The 25402-nt window shown below is 38.8% G+C and overlaps 1 protein-coding gene across 1 annotated transcript in view; it reads left to right on the top strand.

Moving 5' to 3' along the window:
* LOC122790592 (centrosome-associated protein 350-like) overlaps positions 1-25402 on the top strand; it is a 541040-nt gene that overhangs the window by 346365 nt on the left and 169273 nt on the right. Inside the window, exons 8-9 of the mRNA XM_044058119.1 lie at positions 4037-4149; positions 4892-5079. Coding sequence (XP_043914054.1) covers positions 4037-4149; positions 4892-5079 — 301 coding nt within the window. The remainder of the gene's footprint in view (positions 1-4036; positions 4150-4891; positions 5080-25402) is intronic.

Raw genomic sequence — 25402 nt, 5'->3', positions numbered from 1 at the left:
TTTGTAGTTTTCTTTGGGGGACTTCACAAGAAGTCTTATTTTCTTGTTTAAGCTGAGGAGAGAGGGTTTCCAATTTACGGTCACTCCCTCTTACTCTTTGACAGCAATTTCTTCCTCTTATTGTAAATCCTGTTAATAGCAGTTGTCCATCAGACAGATTTAATCTTCCTTGAGGAGCTTGTTTTGGTCCTGTCAGGTACGGCCAAGTCAATGCGGTTATACAGGTGTAGAGCTCAGCATAGTTGCCAGTTCCATCTGAGGGGGTAGGTACAGTTAAGCTATTTATACCATCCCGTAAGAGGGTTATAATCTGCTTTGGAGAAGATTTTTAGTTTAGTTGCTGCTGGGGGGAGGGGTCAGGTGTGATAGTTACTTTGAGACTGATTTGTGGTCAGATCTCACCAGGGAAGACCTCACAGTGGGGGGTGCTACAGTGATACCCCATATTGGTATGCACCAGATCCAGGATATTGGCACCTCTTGTGGAGGTGTCAACAGCTGGTCCAGGGCATTGGAGTTAAAAATCTGAGGAATATTTGGGCAAGTAAGTTTGAGCACAAGTAATTTACCTAATCAATGGATGGGTAGTCACCCAAAACCATGGTATTTGGATGTATCTTGATAGACTCAAGTAGATCCAAATAGGCAGAGTGGGTGTCCTGATTCATGGAGGGGGGTCCTGTAGCTGGCAGTGACTTGAATAGGTGTCCTACCAACAGTTAATTTGCCACTGCCTAGCTCTAAAAGAATTAAACTGGTTCAAACTCACACACCACAAACTTAATTCATCTGTCTTCTGCATATAAAATGATATATTCACCTGATAGTTGCCCAGCCCTCAAACCTGTTCTAAAACCCAGCATCCCTACTAGAGCTCTCCGGTCTGAGAACAAACAACTCCTAGCCATCTACATTCCAAATAAAAGAGTAGGACAGTACCTATACTCTCATGCTATTACCAAGCTCTGGAACTCTCTGCTAACAGACATTACTAACATTGAGTGCTTTCACAACTTTAAACACACCCTAAAAAACATTTTCTAGGTAACAAGACCTGCCCCTGTTCTTTTCCTAACAGGTGAACTCCATCCACTTTCTAATTCCTTTCCTTTTTTTCCTCTCATCTGGATATACCTGGATCATACTTTCTAAGAAACATTAATTACTTTTACATCCTTAACTATTCCCTTCCTAAAGTACAATTTTTCTAAAGCATATGCTTGTTTCTAACTTTCTAATCCTCTGCCTCACATTCACATTCTACCTCAATTCTACCTGAAAAAAAAGTGTAATATTTTTCTATTACTCTACCTAGTGTAGCACATTGTTTTATTATTTGTATCTACATTTTTGTACTTATTTAGTATGTCCTGTTTTATTCTATGATTTCATACTTGCCAATACCTTGTTCATGTCAAACTTCCTTGTACATTTTGGAGCTTTTCTCCCTTAGCCTCCATTGAAAATGGGTTCCTAACCCAGTTGGACTTTCCCGGTAAACAAATGTTAAATAAAATAAATAAAGTAAATAAATAATTGCACCCGAAGTATCTACAGTGAATCATACTGTTTAACCAAGCTGGAGGTCTATTTGGATGCCCATGTTGACCAATCTGGCTGGAGAAACTGTGGGAAATTGTCCGTCCATAGTGTTAGGTAAATTTATATGGTCAGGAAAAGAAGTCGTACTTAGGAATGGCTAGTGGGTGAGAGGTGTGTTGGTTCCCCTGAGGCTGTGCTTAGTGTTCCATCTAACAGTAGAGCAGGGCCACAAAAAACCTCTGGAGGACCACAAGCAAAGTGCTAAGGGAAAATTTAACAAGTAAAATGTTTTGTGTGTATAACCACCAACGGTAACCACCGCTATGCGTCAACTAACGATGGTGAGCTATATGCAAATAAGCACAAACGCGGGGCTTAAATAAAATAAGAAATAACCTTTTTAACTCAAACTAGCCAGTAAGGATGCTCTGTCTGAGCTCTAGTCCAATCAATTAGATGGGACCCAGGCAGCACTCTCCTCCCACAAGGGTGCAGAAGGGCCTTCAACAACAAAGAAGGCTTAAATTATATGCTCAGAAGTTACAGAACAGACCCAGAAACAGGAAACCTGTAACTGGGCTGTGCTACAGCTGAACTAGTACAGTATATAGTAGAATGTGGCAAAAAAACAGTTCAGACAATTTAGACAGATAAAAGAATGCAAATACAAATTAAAAGTGCAATATAAGAGCAAAAACATGCACTTATACTTAGTTGGAGCAACAGATGCCTCAGATCTTTCAGTACATCAGTGAAGATCTGGTTTTAGTGCTCAAGTGATACCAAACTGTCTAGATACAGCAGGTCTGAAGCTGGCCTATGCTATAAAATGCAGAAGCACTAGAAATTCAAAGTGCATTAAATCACAGTCACAACAGCAAAAACAGTTTAAAGCAGCAATTCACCAGCAATTCTCAGCTTAAAAGGTATGGGCCACACTCTCCCACCACAAGAGTCTGAACCGCGAACTTTCCTAATGTAAAACAACTTGTTTTGGAGCCCAATTGCTTAACTCACAACTAAGACACTTAAGAATAACAAACACAATAGGCCTTCAACTAGCAATTTCCAACTTAGATGGGTGTAGGCTATCCTCTCCTACTACAATAGTTTAAACCACAAATCTTCCTAATGTGAATTAATTGGTTTGGAGCCCAAGTGTTTAAACCAGAATAAAGACACTTTGAATAATAGGGCACAGTAAGCCCTCACCAGTAATTCCCATCTTATAAGGGGGTAGGCACACTCTCATGCTATAAGAGTCTAAACCACAACCCTCCTAATGTAAAATTTGGAGCCTAACTGCTTAAACCAGAACTAAGACACATTCATAATAACAGACACAATGAACCTTCAACTCTGAATAGTGCTTAAACCAGAACTAAGATAATTTTGGAATAACAGACACAATGAGCCTTCAACTTAAGAATATTCTTCTCTGGATTATTTTTAGACAGGCATCTTTTGTGACTTTTGATTCTGGAGATGAAAACTAAGGAGGCTTGGTGTGGACATAAATGCATTATGTAAGCAGCAAATTGCAGGTCCTAAGTTAGCTCATTATTCATTACAGAAAAAAATCCTACCCCACAGACTGCTAACTTGGGTGGTCTGTATAACCTATTCGGCATTATGAAGCTAGACAGAGTTCAGTATTCGACTGTAACGAGTACCTCATTTAACCAACTGTACCTTCTTACTGTAGGCCAAAAAGTCTTTAGTGCCTGACTTGGTTGACAGTATCATCCATTTTAACATCAGTTTGTGAATTCAAAAATTTAAGGTGTTAATTTTTTTTGTTTGCTGGTTAGTTTCCTATTATCTATCTTGACATGATATTCCTGGGAGAAATTTATAATGATGTAAAAGCTGAAACACCAGACGCCAATTATATTGAACACAAAACTCTGAAAACAGGAATTCGACAATATTGCAGTACAGCAGTGTCTGTGAATTGTCCTTTCTAGCAGGGGTGTGAGGATGCGGGGGGGGGGGGTGGGGGGGTTGCCTCACTGCATCAAATGTGTGTCAAGCTTTTTGGCTTTTGGAGTTTCAGCATTTTGTTTTGGTATAATATCGTTCAGCATTTCAGCTGTTTGGCACTAGAAATGTATTTCTGTTTTTACATATGTTCACCGTTCATTCACAGTTATTTTAGATTAAATTCAAGGGGTGGTCAATGACTACAACATTCTTCCTTCTTGTAACATGAGTAGTATGATTGCTTCTTCCCCACCGCTGCATTCCATTGGCTCAATATATAAATTAGATTGGTTAAAAGTGATTTCAGTGTTTTAACAGACGTAGTCTTCATCAAAATATTAAAACTGATGGCATCATTCTTATTAGACATTTTCTATCATCTCTAATGACTTTGGGTATTTGTTGTTGTGCTTCCTTCCACTTCTTACTACAATTAGTACATTATTAATAGCAGTGGCATCATTTATGCATATAAAAATTCATCAGGCATGCTTTTTCTTTTTATTTTCAGATGTACCTTCTCCTAATGGAAATGTTTCGACATATAATATGATCACATTTTTGGATGAGATGAGGAATTCTTCAGATGAAAATAGAGAAGAAGTAATTGAATCCAGTGTTGAGGTATGTAGATACAATGCATTCCAGTAAGCAGAAGTTAGCATTTGATTCTCATATATGGAAATATTTTATTTGGTCAAAGTTCAAGACAATAACAATTACAGTTTTAAACATTTTTCCCCTGAATAGTAGACAGGAAAGGTCCATTTTGGGCTGCAATTACTCCATAAAGTATTACAGCATCAATATGTTATAACGTATGCAGTACTGCCAACTATCTAGACCCACTACAGAAGTAGCAGCTATATTAATATGCCTCACAGCGAGGATATAATACTGAAATTTATGATTTATTGAGGTTGACTGACTCTGGCTTCTCTTAATCATTTATGTTATCTATTCTTCTGGAATCTATTCATTCATATCTGCTAGTTGTCATGCATGCCTAAGGAATGTGGTGGCTTTTGTTCTTTGACAACGGCAAATACCTGCCGATCTGTCTGATAACTAAAATACGTAAAAAAATGAAAGAAAGAAAACATAAAAATAATGTAATTTATAAATTTGGTTTGCAGTAGACAGCCATAGTTTTGTTTCTATAAGCATTTAGAGTTCAGAGATGAACAGGTTATACAAACCATACGTAGATTTGGTAGGATATGGCTTTAAGAATAAAATTAGGGGATTTACAATGACTGCTTCAGTTCCTGTCCTTCATTATAGAAAGATTATTTTGAACTGTACAACATCTGTACAAAGCATTACAGATGTGTTTTGTCACACACCTACTATGTTTGCATTTTAGAGGAGCGAAGAAAGTCATCTTTTTGGAATGACTGGTATACTTAGTCGTTTTACACTAGAGATGACCAAGCAGTACCTAAAAGAAGAGGAATTACGAGCCCAGTTTCAGAATGCCCTTTTCCAGCTGAGAGAGAGAGCATTATTGGAGAAAACAAAGGCTGAAATAGCTTGGCTAGAACATCAGAAACGGTAAGCTGGCAGTCCTTCACTTGGTGAGCTTTAGATTAGTTGCAGTTCTGTAACAAGCTTTAGTTCTTATTTTAATTACTCTTATATAATTTTATGCTGCAATAACATATAGTCTCATTAGTACTTTGTGATACTTAAAACTGTGTGATACCTGTAAAGCTGAGCATTTAATTAATTGATAATTGGCAATTTGAGTTGTAAATAGACAGCCGTTTGGAGCTGTCCATTGCTGGAATGGTCGGGCACTCAGCATGGCCAGTGAAGAAGTTGTAGCATTACAGCTGCCCAGTTTTCAATTTCTGTAAAAGTAGTCCAGTGATTAGTGCAGTGTGTGCTTCTTCGTGGCTTACTACTGATTGAAATGATTGCAAGTAATGTGCCTGTGTTATCATACATCTGCTAACTTGCAGCATTTCTCTCATTGGCTAGTTACAGAACTGAGAAAAGGAATAAGCCGAGTCACTGACTTGCTTTTCCATTTTGGAATTTAGGATAGGTTCATGTAGGTGCCCTTTTCTTGTTGGCAGTGTGATCGTGTAGTAAACTAAATTTTGAATTTCCTTCACAAGAGAAATGAGGAGAAATGAACCAAATATGATGTTTTCAAGCTCATAATAGTGAAAAATATTTTGTTTTGGGGTGATTAATCCAGTCATTTAAGAATGTATGTGGCTAGAAAAGGAAGGTGTGATTGTTTTTAAATATTTATGAGATGTACACTGTAACCCATCTCATTTATTATTATTATTATTAATGTATTCTTTTAGTGCAGTGGTGAATATCCCCATCTGTCATGAGGGAGACTGGGTTCAATTCCACAAAGAGTGGTTGCAATTGTGGGAGATGAACCCTATTAAGTTCTTGAAAAGAGCTGTGCAGACTTTTAAGTGTCTCTGCTTAAAGGTGTATATGCCTAGAAATCTTATTGTTATAATATTGTTACTGTGTTCCTATCGTTATTTCTACAAAGTTATTTCATTACACTTTTTTTCTGGTTCAGATTTGAATGTGTCTGCAAGTCCAGCTCATGCTCATTGCAAATATTAAGAGGCGCTTTTTCTTTCTTTCTCAACATAGAAGATGTGGCACATAGAATTCTGCTTTGCAAATAACATTTTTTTTTTCATTTGTTAATATCTTCTGTTTTTAAAGTAAAGCTAGTATGAGCTTTCTGCATCTAAGGAATGAGTCTACTTGAATGGTATAAACTGGTATATGTGAAAATTTAGATACAAATGTAAACCTTCTGTAAGAATGTGCTTGAGCAGTTTTGCAATGTCATTCACAATGAAAGAGCAATGGATGATTACTAGCAAAATCATGCTTTATCTTTCCCTCTTCAGCCTTCTGATGAAATAGTTTTTTCAGATGGTTACTCAGATTTCCAGTGCTGTCCCTTGTTTTGGCAATGCACTGCCTCCTGTGGGGTTCTGTGCTAAATTTTCTAGGCAATAAAAGAACCTCTTCAGTTTGATATTATGCTTGAAGTATACAGATGAGAGGGGTTGTAGGGCTACAAAGGCAATCAACCTTATATTATTCACTAGTATTAGTGACACAGGTGATGGTTTTTCACTCAGACTCCCTCACCTTTGGAACAGATTTGATTTAATCTTAATGCCTATCCTTTCACACTTTTACATGGGATGCTAATAATTACATGGGTGTAGATAAGTTTAAATACAGGACTAAGGACATCAGGCTTCTAGAAGCAGATCCCCTGCAACTGCTCAAAATGTTTATGCTTGTATTACATTTGTCCATCAAGAATTGATTGTAAATGACTGCTTCAGTATGCAAGCACTCATAACACAAACAGTGGAGCTTGTCAAGTTAAGAACAAATGATACAAAATGAAAAAAGTAAAAAAAAAAACACAAACTCCATGAACATTGCATGTTCAGGTGTGTGTGCGTGAAAATATATACGATAATGTGTATGTATAACAAAATATACATATATATATATGTTTATATATCTGTGTGTGTATATATAATATATATATATATATATATATATATATATATATATATATATATATATCATACACACACATTGAGTGGAAATCAGAGTTGGCATGCTGAAAGAATCACAATCAAAAGTAGAGTCAGAACAAGGTATGTAGAGGAAGACGAGTAGAGTCAGAGCAAGGTATGTAGAGGAAGATGAGTAGAGTCAGAGCAAGGTATGTGGAGGAAGACGAGTAGAGTCAGAGCAAGGTATGTAGAGGAAGACGAGTAGAGTTAGAGCAAGGTATGTAGAGGAAGACGAGTAGTGTTAGAGCAAGGTATGTAGAGGAAGACGAGTAGAGTCAGAGCAAGGTATGTAGAGGAAGACGAGTAGAGTTAGAGCAAGGTATGTGGAGGAAGACGAGTAAAGTCAGAGCAAGGTATGTAGAGGAAGACGAGTAGAGTTAGAGCAAGGTATGTGGAGGAAGACAAGTAGAGTTAGAGCAAGGTATGTAGAGGAAGACGAGTAGAGTTAGAGCAAGGTATGTGGAGGAAGACGAGTAGAGTTAGAGCAAGGTATGTGGAGGAAGACAAGTAGAGTCAGAGCAAAGTATGTAGAGCAAGACAAGTAGAGTTAGAGCAAGGTATGTAGAGGAAGACGAGTAGAGTCAGAGCAAGGTATGTAGAGGAAGACGAGTAGAGTCAGAGTAAGGTATGTAGAGGAAGACGAGTAGAGTCAGAGCAAGGTATGTGGAGGAAGACGAGTAGAGTTAGAGCAAGGTATGTAGAGGAAGACGAGTAGAGTTAGAGTAAGGTATGTAGAGGAAGACGAGTAGAGTCAGAGCAAGGTATGTGGAGGAAGACGAGTAGAGTTAGAGCAAGGTATGTAGAGGAAGATGAGTAGAGTTAGAGCAAGGTATGTAGAGGAAGACGAGTAGAGTCAGAGCAAGGTATGTAGAGGAAGACAAGTAGAGTCAGAGCAAGGTATGTAGAGGAAGACGAGTAGAGTCAGAGCAAGGTATGTAGAAGGAAGAAGGATATGAAGAGTTCAAGTTCTATAACCAGATCGATAGCAGTTGCATTTTCCATGAGTTTTGAAATGTGCTTTTATTTCTGATCGGAAAATGGGTTAAGAGGAATGATCTTTAAGAAAAGAATGCAGTGATTCCCAATATGGGACCAAAGACTGAGAAGGCATAGCCTGTGCAGTAAAGCCTATTTTGGGAGAGTTTGGCAGAGAGAATATGAGTGGTTAAAATTTCTAAGGTTGTATGTTGGCACATCTCAGAATAGTCTGGAGGCTAGTTGAGGAAGGTGTCATTTTTGGTATGTTTAAGTATTTGAGAGGCAAGTAGAAAGTCAGCACATTGTTTCTCAGGTAGCCATATGTATAGTTTAAGTTGCTTTGCAGTGTTACAAGTATTTTGACATTTTATAATTTATGGGTGTTGTGTGAATAGGGAGAGAGATTTATGAACTTGGATAAATAAAGGCTACCCCACCTGCTTTATTGTGGGGCCTATCAGCTCTGATAATACTGTAACCTGTCAGAAGTAGTTCAAAATCTTTAGTACTTGGTTTAAGCCAGGTTTCTGTGATGGCAAGAATATCAGGGGTATACTGTGATGGCCAAGCATGTAGTTCTGTAATTTCATTACAAATGGTAAGTGGATGAACTATGGGGTAAGGGTTTTGATGTACTGGTTTTATTAGTATGGATAGGTGGCAGTTTAATGACAGGACAGTATGGTTGAGTAGAAGTATGTCTTGAAGTGGTGCTTGAAGGATGGTTAGTTAAGTTGCAGTGATGTAGGGAGGCTTCTTTACTATTTAGATTTGCTAGTGGCTTTACAGCACTTGAGTTGCTGTAGATATCACCACACTAGGGGATATTTGAGAGGTAGTATATCAGTTTAGAGAGGAATTGTATGATTTTTATTTTCGAGGAAATGGGTAGCAGTGAAGTATTCTGTGCTTAAAATAAAGATAAAGTGTGAGGTTAAAAAGGCAAGAGAGATATATTTCCCTGCTGACTCCATGGCATGCTGAAGAAATTGCAGAAGTGTATAGAGGTGTAAGTATACAGTGATAGTTCGTTAGATGGAATGTTAGTAGCAGTAGAAAGAAACACTGTTAGGAGAAAATGAAAACAGCATCGCAGAAAATTCAGGACATTGTAGATGCAACATATTTGGTATGTATACAGCTGCTTTTTCCTTGAGCACTGTTTAGAGAACCATGTTGTTCAGTGAGTAACAGTTCATTCAACAGTCCTGCATTAGATGCTTCAGAAGATGAAAGCATGCAACTTCAGTTTTATTATAGAGCCTGTGTCCAAACACTTTATGAGGAATAAAAATAAATTAAGCAACCCATTAATAAAACCATAAGAGGAAATAATAAATTAAGTAAAGCATATAGAACAGACTAAGAATTTACAACTGAACAGTAACATCAGTAAACACCTGAGGAAGAAGATATTCAGGAGTCAAAATGAAGATGTACCAAAGTTGGCAAAATCCATACTAACTAGAAGTCAAGCTGAAAAGGTGGAGCTTTAAAGCATGTTTAAAACTAGCAAGAGTTGGGGACTTCCTCAGCCAACCATGTAGCAGCTTGTGAAAATAAGGACCTTGGTAAATAAAATCCAAAATTTAATAGAACTCTTGCAAAATGCAATCAGACATAACAGGTGTCACGTTGAGGGCAGCCATATTGTGTTCCAAAATTCCCAATATGGCTGCAAAAGGTAGATGCACAAGTCGGCATTGCACAAATGAACAATGAATGCTTGAATGAAAAGATTTAAAGTTGTGTATTTGTAGGAGTGGCTGCCATTTTGGTGTGTCATTTTGCTTTTGACATCCTGCAAGGCAGTGATAGCTGTTATTGTTTACAGACACAGGACTCTTGCATATTCTGTTAAGTAAGCAAAATGTATGTCTTTATCTCCTTTATACCTGCTTCAAGTAGCAGCTTATGGTCCTGTATGATGTACCCTTCAAAAAAGTGGATGCCAGGCATGACCTAGGCCTCATGCTTCTACTGCTACAGGTATCCAGCAATCTGGTGATCTGAAGTGATGCTGTCCTTAAAATGCGATGCATGAATAGGAAGCTGAAGTGTGAAGAAAACATTTGGAGATGTACTGTATGTGCAGAGCTGTAGTAACTACAGAGGGATTAAACTGATCAGTCACAGCATGAAGTTATGGGAAAGAGTAGTGGAAGCTAGATTAAGAAGGGAGGTGATGATTAGTGATCAGCAGTATGGTTTCATGCCAGGAAAGAGCACTACAGATGCGATTTTTGCTCTGAGAGTGTTGATGGAGAAGTACAGAGAAGGTCAGAAGGAGTTGCATTGTGTCTTTGTGGATTTAGAGAAAGCATATGACAGGGTGCCTAGAGAGGAGTTGTGGTATTGTATGAGGAAGTCGGGAGTGTCAGAGAAGTATGTAAGAGTGGTACAGGATATGTACGAGGGTAGTGTGACAGCGGTGAGGTCTGCGGTGGGAGTGACGGATGCGTTTAAGGTGGAGGTGGGATTACATCAAGGATCAGATCTGAGCCCTTTCTTATTTGCAATGGTGATGGACAGGTTGACAGATGAGATCAGACAGGAGCCCCCATGGACTATGATGTTTGCAGATGACATTGTGATCTGTAGTGAGAGTAGGGAACAGGTGGAGGAGACTCTGGAGAGGTGGAGATATGCTCTAGAGAGAAGAGGAATGAAGGTCAGCAGGACTAAGACAGAATATATGTGTGTGAATGAGAGGGAGGACAGAGGAATGGTGAGGATGCAGGGAGTAGAGGTGGCAAAGGTGAATGAGTTTAAGTACTTGGGATCAACAGTTCAGAGTAATGGTGAGTGTGGAAGAGAGGTGAAGAAGAGAGTACAGGCAGGATGGAGTGGGTGGAGAAGAGTGTCAGGAGTGATTTGTGACAGACGAATACCAGTAAGAGTGAAAGGGAAGGTCTACAAGAGGGTAGTGAGACCAGCTATGTTATACTGGTTGGAGACAGTGGCATTGACAAAAAGGCAGGAGTCAGAGCTTGACGTGGCAGAGTTGAAGATGTTAAGATTTGCACTGGGTATGACAAGGATGGACAGGATTAGGAATAAGTATATTAGAGAGTCAGCCCAGGTTGGAAGGTTTGGAGACAAAGTCAGAGAGGCAAGATTACATTGGTTTGGACATGTGCTGAGGAGGGATGCAGAGTATATTGGGAAAAAGATGCTAAGGATGAAGCTGCCAGGTATCAGGAAAAGGGGAAGGCCTAAGATAAGGTTTATGGATGTGGTGAGAGAGGACATGCAGGTGGTTGGTGTGACAGAGCAAGATGCAGAGGACAGGAGGAAATGGAAACAGATGATCTGCTGTGGTGACCCCTAATGGGAGCAGCCAAAAGAAGAAGAAGACTGTAAGCCTCAGTTTGTTTGTTTTTTTTTTTTTTTTTTTTGCTTGTTCACTTATATTTTTGGGTTTGTATCACTACATCGAACTGTCACTTCAGCAAACAGCATTTCATTGGAAATACTGCTCATCAAATTCCACCCCCCCCCCCACTAATTATATATACCAACTTCAAGATCATGCATTGCAGAAAGGGAAAATTTCCTGAGCCTCACTGTACTGCGATCTCAGTATGATCAGTTCGACGAATGGCATGTTGAAAGTAATTGCACTGAAAATGTCGTTCGCTGAACTGATTTTTCGATGAACTCATAGGGACCCGTAGTTTCAATATAAATGCATAATCCATAGCAAAGTGGTAATAATATGTACACTTGTCTTTTAGCTTGTCAGTAAGTGCATCTTGATGAAGTGGTGTTTCACAGGAGGCATGTCTCCTTGACTACAAGACAGGGTATGAATTGCTGCTGATGTCTGCCTTACAGAGCAGCTGTTTTAACAAGGTGTCACATTTATGGAACATTTTCCACTGTCTCTCTAGTCTACAGGTACATCAGGTGTGGATGAGGAAGATCAGCATTCACAGACATCGTCATCATCAACCAGTAAGGAATCTGATTATAGCAGTGGATTGATCACCATTGAGAGATGAAGACCCCTTTCAAGTAGACACCCATGTCCCTCAGCTTTTTGACTGTCTACAGCTGCAAAAGTAATTTGAGGCTGTACTAAAAGATGCAGTCAAGTATCAAACTGACCAGTGTCTTGTCTAGAAAGAGGTCATCCTGCAATGAACTGCAAATCCATTGGAGTGTCAGGCTCTGACCACCAGGACACTTAAGAGTGAGACACCATCTGGAAGTCCTACATGGAAGCATCAGCTGATAGTGATTTTGTTGGTAGCCCTCCAGGCCACTGTGAAATCCCCTGTAGCCAGCACCCTACCTTTTACCTTAACTAGTGTGACCCCTTTCTTTGTGTGCCCTGCTACATATTTGCATATGGCAAAACCCTCCCCAATGCGATTTTTCACCATTTTATATTGTGCCTAATCTTTGACAATGCAAACTTGTGTGAAACTCAACCCTTGTTTGTCTGTTCTGTTTTGTGCTTGTTTCTCCTTCCAACTGTTTTACATACCTTTGCCATACCCAGTCTCCCATTGCATACCATAACCATTATCCTTTTCTCTTCATATAAATACAAGGGTCTTTATCCCATAAAGATGCACCCTACCTTCCCATCCCCTCACGCCACTATCCCACTGGCAACTAATTGCTTAGTTTTGTATGTGTTCCCTCTGCTTCCTCTTTCCTGCTTTCATTCTGTCCAGTACACCCATTTCCTCCCTGTTGTAATAATAATAATCATAAAATTATAGAGAATGATGGATGGTACAAGGTAACTGGGGCATGTGGCCATTTGCACCTTGCCTGTACCCACCCGTAGTCCTTATCTGGGGTGAATTTATGAATATCCATCCAGTTGTCTAATTCCTTCTTAAAGTAAGATAGAGTATCACATTTGTTGATCTGGAGAGGGACTTTTTCTCCAGAGAAGTAGTAGTCATTGTCTCTCTCCCATAATTAGTTTTATTTGTTGAAGCAGGTTCAGATTTCTGGTTCTAGTGTTCACAGAACTGTTTGATCTGTTGAAAAATAAGAGGTCTTCACCGATGTATCCCTAATGGCCCAGAATGCAAGGCACAGGTTACCATTAGGAAAATGTAGGATGTTAAATGCAGTGACAAGGCTTCTGACCTGTCTTAATAGCTCAGGTTCTTTCGTCTCATGATCTTTTTTGTCAGGAACATTTTGGATCTCTGTTTGACATGTTTAGTAAGATACTGTCCAAAGTGGACATTGTATTCTATGATGGCCCGAGCAGTGCAGAATATAGAGGTGTCAAGACCTAGAGGAAATACCCTTTTTGACCCGCTGTGCCAGATAGAAGGATTTCTTGACTACTGTTTCAACATGATGATCCAAACAAGAGTGAGTTTTCTACCCATTTCAAAGGTCGCTCACAACATCTTCTTTTTGGAGTGGGTGCTCCCTGTACTTTAAGCTGGGTGGAAGGATTGTTTGCCAAGTGCAGTAATACTGCATTTTTTAGTGTTTTGTTTTTAGCCCATTATCAGTGCACAAGCTACTAACATGTGTAAGTTCACTTTGCAGCTTCTGCATATCAGAAGGGGTTACAAAATAACACCCATTTTACAAGCATTGCCAAAGCTGGCTAACAAGAATTCCTGATTTTTTATTCAGAGATCAGAGTAATACATCCTGAATAGCAAAGGTCCTAGTATGGTACCCTGGGGTATCTCAGGTTACTTTAGTGCTCTTTGAGACCACATCTATCACCCTCATAATGTGGGTTCTGTCCCTTAGCCAATTAGTTAACCATCTAATTGCATAGCAATTGACTTGGATGGCATTTAGCTTTTGGTGTCCTAATGCATACTTTATATATGGTCCAACCCATCCCAGCATCATTTTCCACCCTCTTAATGTACGTCCAGTATTTGACACACCAAACTTGTCTGAAAGTCCACCCCTAGTTGGCTGTACTGTTTTGTGTTTGGCTTCCCTTCCACTTAACTTACATACCCTTGCCAAACCCAGTCTCACATTGGTATAGTATCAAATGCATTAGTTCAGTTGAGGCATGCTGTACAGACAGCATGACCTCTGGCCAGGTATGACCACTGCTCACGTTAACCTCTCACAAATTTACCATATTCATTAGGCAGGATCTGCCCTTAAATCCAAACTGCTGGGCTTTATGTCTTATAAGATTTTTTATAGCATAGTTTATCAGATCTGTTACGGCCCATTCAATGGCTGTATACATCGGGCTGATAGATCTGTAATTTCTCGGAGTTTATGCTGGTGTCACCCATCTGAAGAGGCATCACAACTGCTGTGTTTCATATATCTGGGCAAAGCCAGTGGATAAGCACAATTGGATACTTATAGGACCAGGTCCACTACTGCATGTTTAGTGTTGTTCAACAGGCAGCCTAGTTTATCAGGTTCCATAGAGGATGTATTTTTTTGTTTTGGAAAGTACTTTTATGATAGGAGTATTCTATGGGTTTAGTTATCCCTGAATTTGTTTGCCAGTATATTTTCAGTATCCACTGGATCAGAGTAGGTATTATTTTCAATTAATTCAGGTTAATGTTGGGTGTTTACTTATTTCACAAAGTTATGAAATAAGGATTTGTAATTATCCTTAGTTTTCAATACCAGCCTAAATTTATGGAAAGCCTTGGTTTTCCTGATGGTGTTTTTCATTACATTGAATAACCTTTTGATTTTAACCTTGATTTGTGGGGTTTTGTTTTGCTATATATTCTAAAGAGCTTTTTTTCTCTTTTTGCATTGTTTACTTATACATGTGAACTACTAGGCTGGTTTGCTCCTTCCTTTCCATTTTTGTTTAGTTTTGGTAGGGACTGACAGTTTTAGATAGACTTTACTTGCATTACTCCTAGCCATGTCTACATTTTTTTAAATATTTTATGAAGTTGAAGAATTTTTGGGCATAATCTACATTTATGGTCTATGTCTCCCAGATTATTGATGGGATAATAGTGGTCATGTGATCTTGGCCATCTCTTATACAATGTTAATGTAATGTACTTCACCAGAATGGTGCAGTTTGTAGCTCTTTTGAATAGTGCAATATATTGGCACACACAAATATTTGAACTGTACATCATCTGGCCTTGTGTTGATAAACCACTTTAGTTAAGACGCATCTTAGTGGTGTGAGTGCGCATCTATAATGTCTTTTGTGAATTGCTTTGTAATGTGAAGGCTATGCAGTTCAAGACACTTGGTCTGTCAGTCTCTCCTAATTATCACATTGGAGCTGACTAGTGCTACTTGCTATGAGGTGGTAGGTCCTGGATAGTTTTTTCTCATGTCATGCAATGGCATGTTCATGTGCAAAGCCTTGGACAGCTTCACAGAGTACCTTTATGAATTCCCCCTTTAATTTTCAAAATGTACTACCTTATGTAAGTATTACATTATTCTGTCTCAAAAGCTTGAGGTATGTAAAAGTAATTGCACAAAGCTAGTATAACTGCATTTGCTGTCTGAAAAGAGAGAGAACTGCTTAGCTCATCATAAATTAATAATGCTGTTGGCTCACATTAAAAGTATTCAGTAATTGTGATTTTGGTGTGCTAGATTGGTTGACTGGTGGCAGTATGTGTTACCATAACCCCTCTTGAAAAATAGCGTGTGTGTGTGTGTGTGTGTGTGTGTGTGTGTGTGTGTGTGTGTGTGTGTGTGTGTGCATGCGTGTGTGTGCAAGTGTGTGCGTGTGTGTGTGTGTGTGTGTGTGTGTGTGTGTGTGTGTGTTTCTAGTCAAGATACAGTTACTTTTGTGAAGACAACACTGAAAGGCAATAACCTGAGAATTAAGGGGGTGAATTCCTGGGAAGCAAAAGCCATCTCATTGCTGAATGTGCAAGATGTACCCCCCCATAAAACAGTTATTTTGTTTAGCAGAGATGTGGATACTTTGTGTGTGAGTGTGTGTTTCTGTAGATTCATGTACAAGTTGTAGCAAGTAAACAGTGACATTATACTTACTCACTCATGTGTCATGAGCTTCAAGTAAAGGATAGATTGACACAACACTGTGTGTTTTGTAGATGAATGGACAGGTGGCCGCTCTACAATCACAGATGCTCACTTAGATGGCTGAAATAAATATAGTGCAACAGTTAGTGAATCTGGCAATAAGCAGCTAATGCTGCATGAAAACAGGTAGCCTTCTTAAAATGTTACATCAAATATTTGTGAGCATGCATGAAGATTTAAGACTTTCTGCAGCATTAGGACAGCACCACAGGCACAACTAATTAAAAAAGTCCATATCTCTGTCTGTAGAACATTGCAGACTTTATCCAGTTTAAGGCTCTCCTTAACTCTGTTTATTTCTCAGTTGTAGTTTATGGTGGAAAGAGACCTGAGTCTGTGTTGAGAGTGCAGAGTTTCTGTTTGATCTTCCATAACCATTGATCACTAAGAGACAGCTGTTGTGAAATCAATTTTTCATCATTTGAGGAATGAGGTCCAGATTAAGTAATTGGTTCCAGCTGACGTCTTTGTTATGGAAGGGCATTCTCTGTTGTTACTGCTGGATAACTGTTAACACTCTTTACCTTGGTCTGGATACCTTGATCCTTGTGCATGTTGAGTCAATGTAGGATGCTACAGTATAATTATTGATGGATAAAAGGCACTGGTAATAAACTACACAAATTATGTAAACTCTGTACACGTTTCCTAATGCTTTCAGTTCAGTACGTAACTTATTAATACTTGCATACGTATTCCTGTGTGCTTTGTGTCCCTCTTGTATTAAGAGGTTGCTACTACCCCTGCATTTGTCTTGGCCCATCTGCTCCACTAATAGGTAGTTTCAAGTGATTTCTATGATGTGGCAGTATGCTCTGTTTTAAACGGGTCTATATCATATGAGCAAATCGCACAAATTGCGAACACTCATGATATCAAATGTATCGGACCTTGAACTTCCTATTGTGGGGAGCTGTGCCCCCCCACACCCCCCGCTAAATATATATTCCAACTCTGAGATCGCACTACAGTGAGGAAAGGGCAAATATCCCATTCTTCACTGTACCTCGATCTCAGAAAAAGCACTTTGAGGTCCAGTACGTTCGATATTATGAGCATTCGCAATTTGTGCAATTCGCTCATATGATATAGACCCTTTTAAACTACTTGCATATATTGATGACTGCACCTTTGGAGTTCATTACCCTTGACAACTATATTTAAAGTGTGCAAGGGAGTATATAAAACGACCCTGAACACATGGCTATATCAAAGGCCTATTTTAGTAATTCTTGACAATTTAGACATTATTCAGCAATGGCCAGTGATCTGATTATCGCCATCAATGGATCTGCCACCACACAAGCTAGATTAGTGATGATCACAAAGGGCAGCCTGTGTGAGTCATGTGCCTTATTCTTCCTAAGTCTGCTTAATTCCCCCTCCTTGAATATTTATGCAGTCAAGCTAGGAGCATTGTTGAATCCATGAAATGAGTAGTCTGACCTTATGTTAATGGATAATTTTTTCATGAAGGCTAATAAATGACAATGTTGAATGCAGTAGTATAAATTAAACAGTTCAAAAAAGGCTTCAGGAACTGGCATTATAGTCTATCTCTATTGGCATAAAGGCCTCACTGTGAGCGAGGTGACCCAGGATCAAATAGCAGCTTAGACATCTGTTGGAGCTGGCATGGACAAAGGACTGACTGATGCAGCTTAGCTGCCTCAACTCTGTTTGGGGAGGTAAGCGAGGTGAGTCACATATCTGGGTGCTCATTCTCATAGAAAAAAACTTCTGTTGCATTCTGTTTCTATTAGGTCACTAATAGATCACCTGTGCCTTCTCTAAAGACAGTAACTGATCTGTTTCTTTTTGAAAGTCTATTCCTTGAGAAAACTGCTGGGGAAGCTAATAACAAATTGGGGAAAATTAATAGCAAAACTAAATTCCAGTAATAGAAAAAACATGAGTGATGCATCTCACAATGCCTTTTAAAATTCTAGAATAAGCTTTCTGTTACAATCGGAATTAAGTCATTAACTTTCTTTAAAAAATAATCATGATATGTATACAGGAGGTAGAAAATGGAAAGCAGGAATGGAAATCAAACCAGAAGTAGATAAAAATCAGGCAGCAAATGAATGTGCCAAAAATCAAAAGAAAGAATATAAGGTGAAGGACCAGATAAAAAGGCAAGAAATGTGGAAAATGCATATATATATATATATATATATAAATATATAAAATGAATGCATGCTAGAGAGATTATAGTGCTGACCAACTGGTTGGGCATTTCCTAGTACTACTCCCATATTAAATATTGGCTCACCATAACAACTGTCCCTTCAGAGCTTATTAGCACCAGTCTATAAGTGATAACATTGAATGAGGATTACAGTGTGTTACCGTATACCTGGCCAGTTCTTAGCGCTATCCCTCTTTAGCGCCTTGTTTTTAGCTACTGTTTTCTACCCCAATTGACTTGTTTTTTGTCGGGAATGTAATTGTGGGTACCTGGTATCACAATACATGAATGTAAGCTTGACTGAGCAGCGCTATTTCTCACATGGCGTCTCTGAATCATAGCGCCTTTGCTTGCTATTAAGCTCAGAAACCTCACTATTGAACACCTTATGTTATTCTAAATTCCCAAGATAGAGTTTTAAATAATTTAAAAACCTTATCTGATATCAGCGCATAACGCAACAGCTTTGTGCTTGTCCTGTATCAACCTTGATCGGATCGATACAAGTGTGGTGCGACACATAGTAATTCTTGTTAAATTTAAACTATTTTGTTCCAAGAGTTATGAAGACATAGTCGCATTTTCTAGCCTGTAACTATGAAACGTTTGCTACCTCTTAACATTAGCCAAGTTTCTTTCAAGCGACTGCTTCCACTGGCATGTAAATAACTTTGACTGTGGAACGATTTCACTTAAGCAACCCCTCACTATCTGTCCACCCATTGAAACCTTTTATTTTAGTCTGTATTTCTGTAGTAGCGTATTATATATCGTATTTTATCAATGTTATTTTGATATCAATATCCTGGCTTACTGTAGTTGTTATAATTTAGAATTTAGTTAGTTTCTATTTTTCTAGTGCAAGCTAAATTACTATGGTCTTAATTCTACAGTAGTGTATTATCTGTTTCTAACTATCATATCCTTTAAATGGCATTTTGACTGCAATAACCTTTCACACTGGTGTTCTTATAATTTAATATGTATATTTAGTATCTGCTTTTCTAGATGAGAATGTTACTATAAGTACAAACGTGTTTAATGCTCACCTGGTTGTTATAAAGCTGTTAGAAATTTATAATTGCACTCTAATATTTTTCTCCATTTTTGCCTTCTATCTTCCTCTCTCTCCCTGCTATTTCTACTAGTTGACTACCTGGACCCTGCAATCACCTACACAAGTGACTCTGCCCTCTTGGAAGACCAGCATTTGTGTCAACTAAGCCCCAACCCTGTTATCTTCAGTGGTTTCATACAAAAGAGACTGTAAAAGTATGTTATTTATACATGTTTAAATACAAATCCTCTGACCTGAGTATCTTACTCTAGCTACCTGCCCAGGACTGCCAGCAGCCAACAGCCCTAGTTCTTAACCCTATACTTCTCCAGACCTTTATCTATTATAGGCCCCATAGTCACCAGTGTAAACATCCTATCTTTTTCCCCTGACACTTCTTTTCCCTTACTATTTTTCCCCATTTACCCCTTTCTTACCTGCAAAACCCTAATTTACACCTGCCTTCCACTAGGTGGCATCCTTCTATGACCTGGTTTACTGCCTAATTGCTTACTTCTTTACTCTTCAGTACCTTTGTCTTGTACCTGGATCTCCTAGCTCTTAACTGCTCTTTTCTTTCTCTCTGGCCCCTGCCATATCTCTCTTCTATTTTACTTTTCTGCTTCAAACTTCACCTCACCTTACATTTATTACATTCTAAATACCTGCCACAAGGTTACCTGCTTGTGTCTCCACCTTACTGATTGTCTTCTCTGTACATCTACAACTCTGTTGTCTCTTCCCGCTCCGTTCGCCCTTCGGGCTCACTCCGCACCCCTCCCTGCCCCCAAATTCCACCCGCCCCTGCAACTTCTACATTTATCCCCACATAGACACACCCCTCCCTTCTCCAGAACCAGTCACAACCACTTCCTGTCCCCACCCTATCCATAATACTCTCCTCCCCCCTCTAGATCCTGTCCCTGCCCCATCCATAATACTTTCCTCCCTCCCCCTTCCTCTTTACTCTTTAAACCATTTCTTATCAAGCCACTCACTCCAAATCTAATTAACATGCCTAACCATTACTACCCTCTACTACTACTAACTCTTCTAACTACTCTCACCTCTACCTATCTCTCAACCTCCTATGAACATCCCTTACCCTCATCTCTTACCATTCCACGTAAACACACAATATCTACTCCCCCTACTACATCCACAAACTATCTCAGTGCCATCTACAAAACCTCATATCTCCAACCTAAATATCACCGTCTCTCTCACACTAAATACTTTATTCATAACCATAAAAAACATGATATTTACTACTGCAAACCCCCTCAATTTTATAACCTTTTATTAATTTGCTCATTGATAGATGGAGACATACACCCCAACCCTGGCCCTGTCCCATCCTCACTTTTAACTAACGCACAACCAGTTAATACAAAGCCAACAGTAACAATCAAACCCCCAAAATCACTCTCTATTGCCCATCTAAATATACGTAGCATTTGTAATAAAATTCCACTAATCCATGCTCTTCTAGATGTCCAACAGTTTGACATTCTCTGTCTAACTGAAACATGGCTCAAACCTTCAATAAAAGATAATGAAATAGTCCCCCCTGGCTACAATATCATCAGACAAGACCGCCTAAACAAAAAAGGTGGTGGTGTAGCTATATTTTATAAAGCCGGATTGCAAATAAGTAAAACAAATCATACCCTCCCAACTGACACTAATGTTGAAATTATTATTTCAAAACTTCAACTCAACCCTCACAAAACTATTAATATTATCTGTACCTATATTCCCCCTGGCAAAAATCTTCCCATATTAGAAGACCTACTAAACTGGCTTTCACTTAACCTCCTACAGGAAACTATACTCCTAGGAGACTTTAATATTGACTGGAACTTATGTAATCATGCTAATCCATCTAACCTTATTAACCTCCATGGCTTCACACAAAACATAACCTCCCCAACAAGAACAAACAAATGTAATAATAAAGAAACCATACTTGACTGGATCTTAACAAATAGTCCCCAGGAAAAATATACAACAGGAACCCTCCCAGATGACCTCAGCGATCACTCCCTAACCTATATTAACAGGCATAAAACTAGTTTTTCTATCCCAACCCAAGTTCGATTCTCCGTAGTAAAAACATTTTGACCCCAATCTGTTTCAGAATGAACTTATGCAAGTTAACTGGTCACCTCTTAAAGCTCTCCCTATAGACGATGCTGTAAACCATTTCAATAATACTTTTCTCAACATCCTTGAACACCATGCCCCTTGCTCAATACGAATGAAAGCTAAGACAGCCAAATGGCTCTCAAACACAACCAGACAACTAATACTTTATAGAAATAAAGCCTGGACTAAATGGCGAACCACTAAAAACATAACTGATCATCTCAATTTTAAACAAAAAGAAATACGACAAAACAAGCCATCCTAAAAGATAAAAGAAACTTCTATACTCAACTACAACAATCTTCCCTTCACCAACCACATAAATTTTGGTCCGCTATTAACACACTGCTATCCCCTGCCAAAGCTGTCACACCGAATCCACTAGGCTCTAACCCTGACTCACCTTTACAAACAGCTAATGCCTTTAATACCTTCTTTACTTCAGCTATATTAAAACTAGCTAACCAACAAAACCCTGATACCTTCAAAATACTAACCCCTAGCTCCACCCCCCCATTTCATCTTAAACCTATACCCACCTCCTACATATTGTCCTTACTTCAAAAACTTAAACCAACAACCCCCTCAGCTGACAAATTACCAGCAGAATACCTCCAACTAAGTGCAAAAGCTATAGCCTACCCCATCTCTGTATTGATTAATAGGACCTTAAAAGAAAGTACTATCCCCTCAGTATGGAAAATCTCACATATTATCCCCCTTTTTAAAGGAGGTGACTCTACAGAGTATTCTAACTTCCGCCCCATAGCTTTACTATCCCCCCTTGCAAAAATAATGGAGAAATGCATCCACAAACAGTTGCTTAACCACCTACTAAACTTCAATCTCCTAGCTAACTGCCAACATGGCTTTCGACCATGCCACAGTACTACCACAGCCTTACTATCCTTCATAGACTCTATAAACAAAAATCGCAACAATAATACTCCATCTTCAGCATTCTTTGTTGACCTGTCAAAAGCCTTTGACATGGTTAATCACCAACTCCTCTTACATCGTTTAAAATGCCTCTCTCTGGACAATCTTGCATTAAGCTGGTTCACATCCTATCTCGAAAATCGCAAACAGGCAGTTCTCTGGGACAACCATCTCTCTGATCTTCTCCCCACCTCTATAGGAGTCCCTCAGGGCTCCATCTTAGGTCCTCTTCTGTTTTCCATTTTATAAATGACCTTCATCTATCTACACCTCTATCTACCTGTATTCAATATGCAGATGACACTACCATCATTTGCTCTGCCTCAACTCAGACTGAACTTCACTCCCTCACACAAAAACCTTCACCACCATAGAGCAATGGTTTGCTAATCATTGTCTCCTCCTTAACCCCAAGAAAACCAAACTTCTCATCTTTCCACCCACACACCTGTCTCCCTCAATGGATTTCACACTCACATCCAATAATGGCACCCTCATCACTCCAGACCAAACAACCAAACTTTTGGGTATTACTATTGACAACCAACTAAAATTTGACTTTCATATTAACTCAACAATAAAAACAACTAACAGAAAACTAGGTTCTCTCTACAGAATCAAATCCTGCTTAACTCCTGAAGCCAGATCTAACATAGCCAGAACCCACTTAATCTCTACCCTATTATATGCTTCCCCCATATACACTAATCTTTCTAAGTATAATCTCAATAAACTAGCCACATCATACAACAACATTGCCAGATTTGCTACAGCCTCTCCATATAGGACTCACCATTGCTTGAATCTCACAAAACTAGGTTGGCTGGAACTACCCCACCTAATACAATACTATCAACTTACAATTGCCCATAAAGCCCTTCATCACCTTGAAAACATACCAATGCTCTCCACCCTTATAAAACCCTATACCAATTTGAAGAACCTTCGCTCCTCTAACAAAATACTGATTCAAACTTCTCTATCAAATAACATAGCAGGTGACTCCACATTTTCCAACTCAATTGGCAAAATTTGGAATCAACTACCATCAGACATCACATCCCTGACCTCAGTTCCACTATTTAAAAATAAACTCAAAATCTTCCTAACCAACCACTGGCTATGCTCTTGCTATAACCCTGGCTAACTTCTTTCTTTTTTCCCTCCTTCCTTTCTACTGACCTCCCTCTCCTTCTTCTCCTAACTCTAGTATACCACAACTTCCACTTCTTAAGTATTCCTATCTCTCTCTCTATTATTAGACATAAATCTAATTTTGCTTCTCACGTATAATGGAGTAATACTGTAACTAAGTAAAACATCTAATCTTATTTACCTGCTAAGTCTCATATTGTACTCTTGTGTCTATACATCCTGGAAGAAATTTAAAGAAAATGTTTTCTTTTTATGACATAATACTGTATATTTTTTTTAACTTGTTAAGTAGTAGTTAGCGGAGCTTTTCTCCTCGGGCCTCCACTGAAAATGGACATGTATCCAGTTGGACTGGCCCGGTTAACAAATGTAAAATAAATAAAAAAATAAAAAATATATATATATAGTTGCAAGTATATAAAACTTCTGGAAGAACCTCAACTTGATAAGGAACGAATGCAGGAATGGTTAAGGAGAGGCAAATTCAAACCAAGAGATGAAAGATTAATATTGGCGGCTCAAAAGACAATGGGATATGTACACGCTGTTTACAAAGTCCATTGAACATGAACATTGACAGACAAATGTAGGTTTTGTAAAACCGAACTGGAAACAGTCGCACACCTCATTGCTGGTTGTGACATACTAATGGCAGAAAGACTGTATACTGAAAGGCATAATAATGTGGCAAGACTGTTGCACTGGGCAAACATTATGGTTTTGAAGTGGCTGAAAAGCACTGGAAACATAAGCCACAAAGCATCATAGAAAATGATGAAGTCTACATCACATGGGATCATCCATTACCAACAATTCAAAAGATAGATGCTAGAAAACCAGATATAGTGGTCCAAGAAAAGAAGACAAAAGTAGCAGTGATCACTGAAATCGCCACACCCAGTGACTACAGTGTCCTGCGTACAGAGACACAAAGTCATAAAATATCAGGATCTGGAAACAGAAACAAGGGCAATGTGGAAGAAGGATACCCAGATAGTTCCAATAGTAGAAGGAGCAACGGGTCTTATAAAAAAAGAGTTTAAAATCATATTTAGATATGTTACCAATATATGTAACTCCATACAAACTGCAGAAGGAGTCATTACTCAGCACATTGTGGGTGCTGCGAAGAGCACTTTTGGCTGATATCAAGGAGTGAAACAATACTAATTTCATGATCTTTAATCGTACTTTGACTTAGGAATAGGGTCCATTCCCATCATGGTATTAGAAACCCAAAAGATTTGGAGAAATTAAAAAAAAAAAAAAAAGAGGTAGGAAATGCCAGCATACAGTTAGTGCCATTAAGCTTCCTTAAGACTAGTCAAACCTGTGCAGCAAGATGAGCAGTAATTATGCTTTAATTGTTGTTTTAGTGTGTTTTGTTTGTTCAGTTTTGTACTAAACCAAAAACTAAATGACTGATTGGATGGTTGAATGAACTAAGGATTGAATGACCAAGATATGGTCCTCCTGTACTGTTCATTATATAGAATAAGTTAACTAGTCAATCTGTATCACCTTGTAAGCATCAAAGGGCAAACTGGGACTTTACCTCTTTCTAGGAAAAAGGAATAAATAAACAGGATATGGACCTCTTGTATTGTCTGTTTTAGAGAATAATTTAAGTATTCAGTCTGTGTCACCTTTTAAGTTCACAAGTGGTAAATTGAGATTTTTCATCTTTCTGTGAAAAATAGCATTCTGTAATGTTACTGTACTCACGGGGGGGGGGGGGCTCTTTTTGTGCCCATCAGGGATATGTATTGCATTATCATACAGCCAACACACACCGTTTTCCTACCT

This window comes from Protopterus annectens, chromosome 16.part0 (genome assembly GCF_019279795.1).
Source record: "Protopterus annectens isolate FY-2018-M chromosome 16.part0, PAN1.0, whole genome shotgun sequence".
Lineage (NCBI taxonomy): Eukaryota > Metazoa > Chordata > Ceratodontiformes > Protopteridae > Protopterus > Protopterus annectens.
The sequence above is the reverse complement of the archived record's forward strand: the minus strand, read 5'-3'. Positions and strand labels throughout refer to the sequence as shown.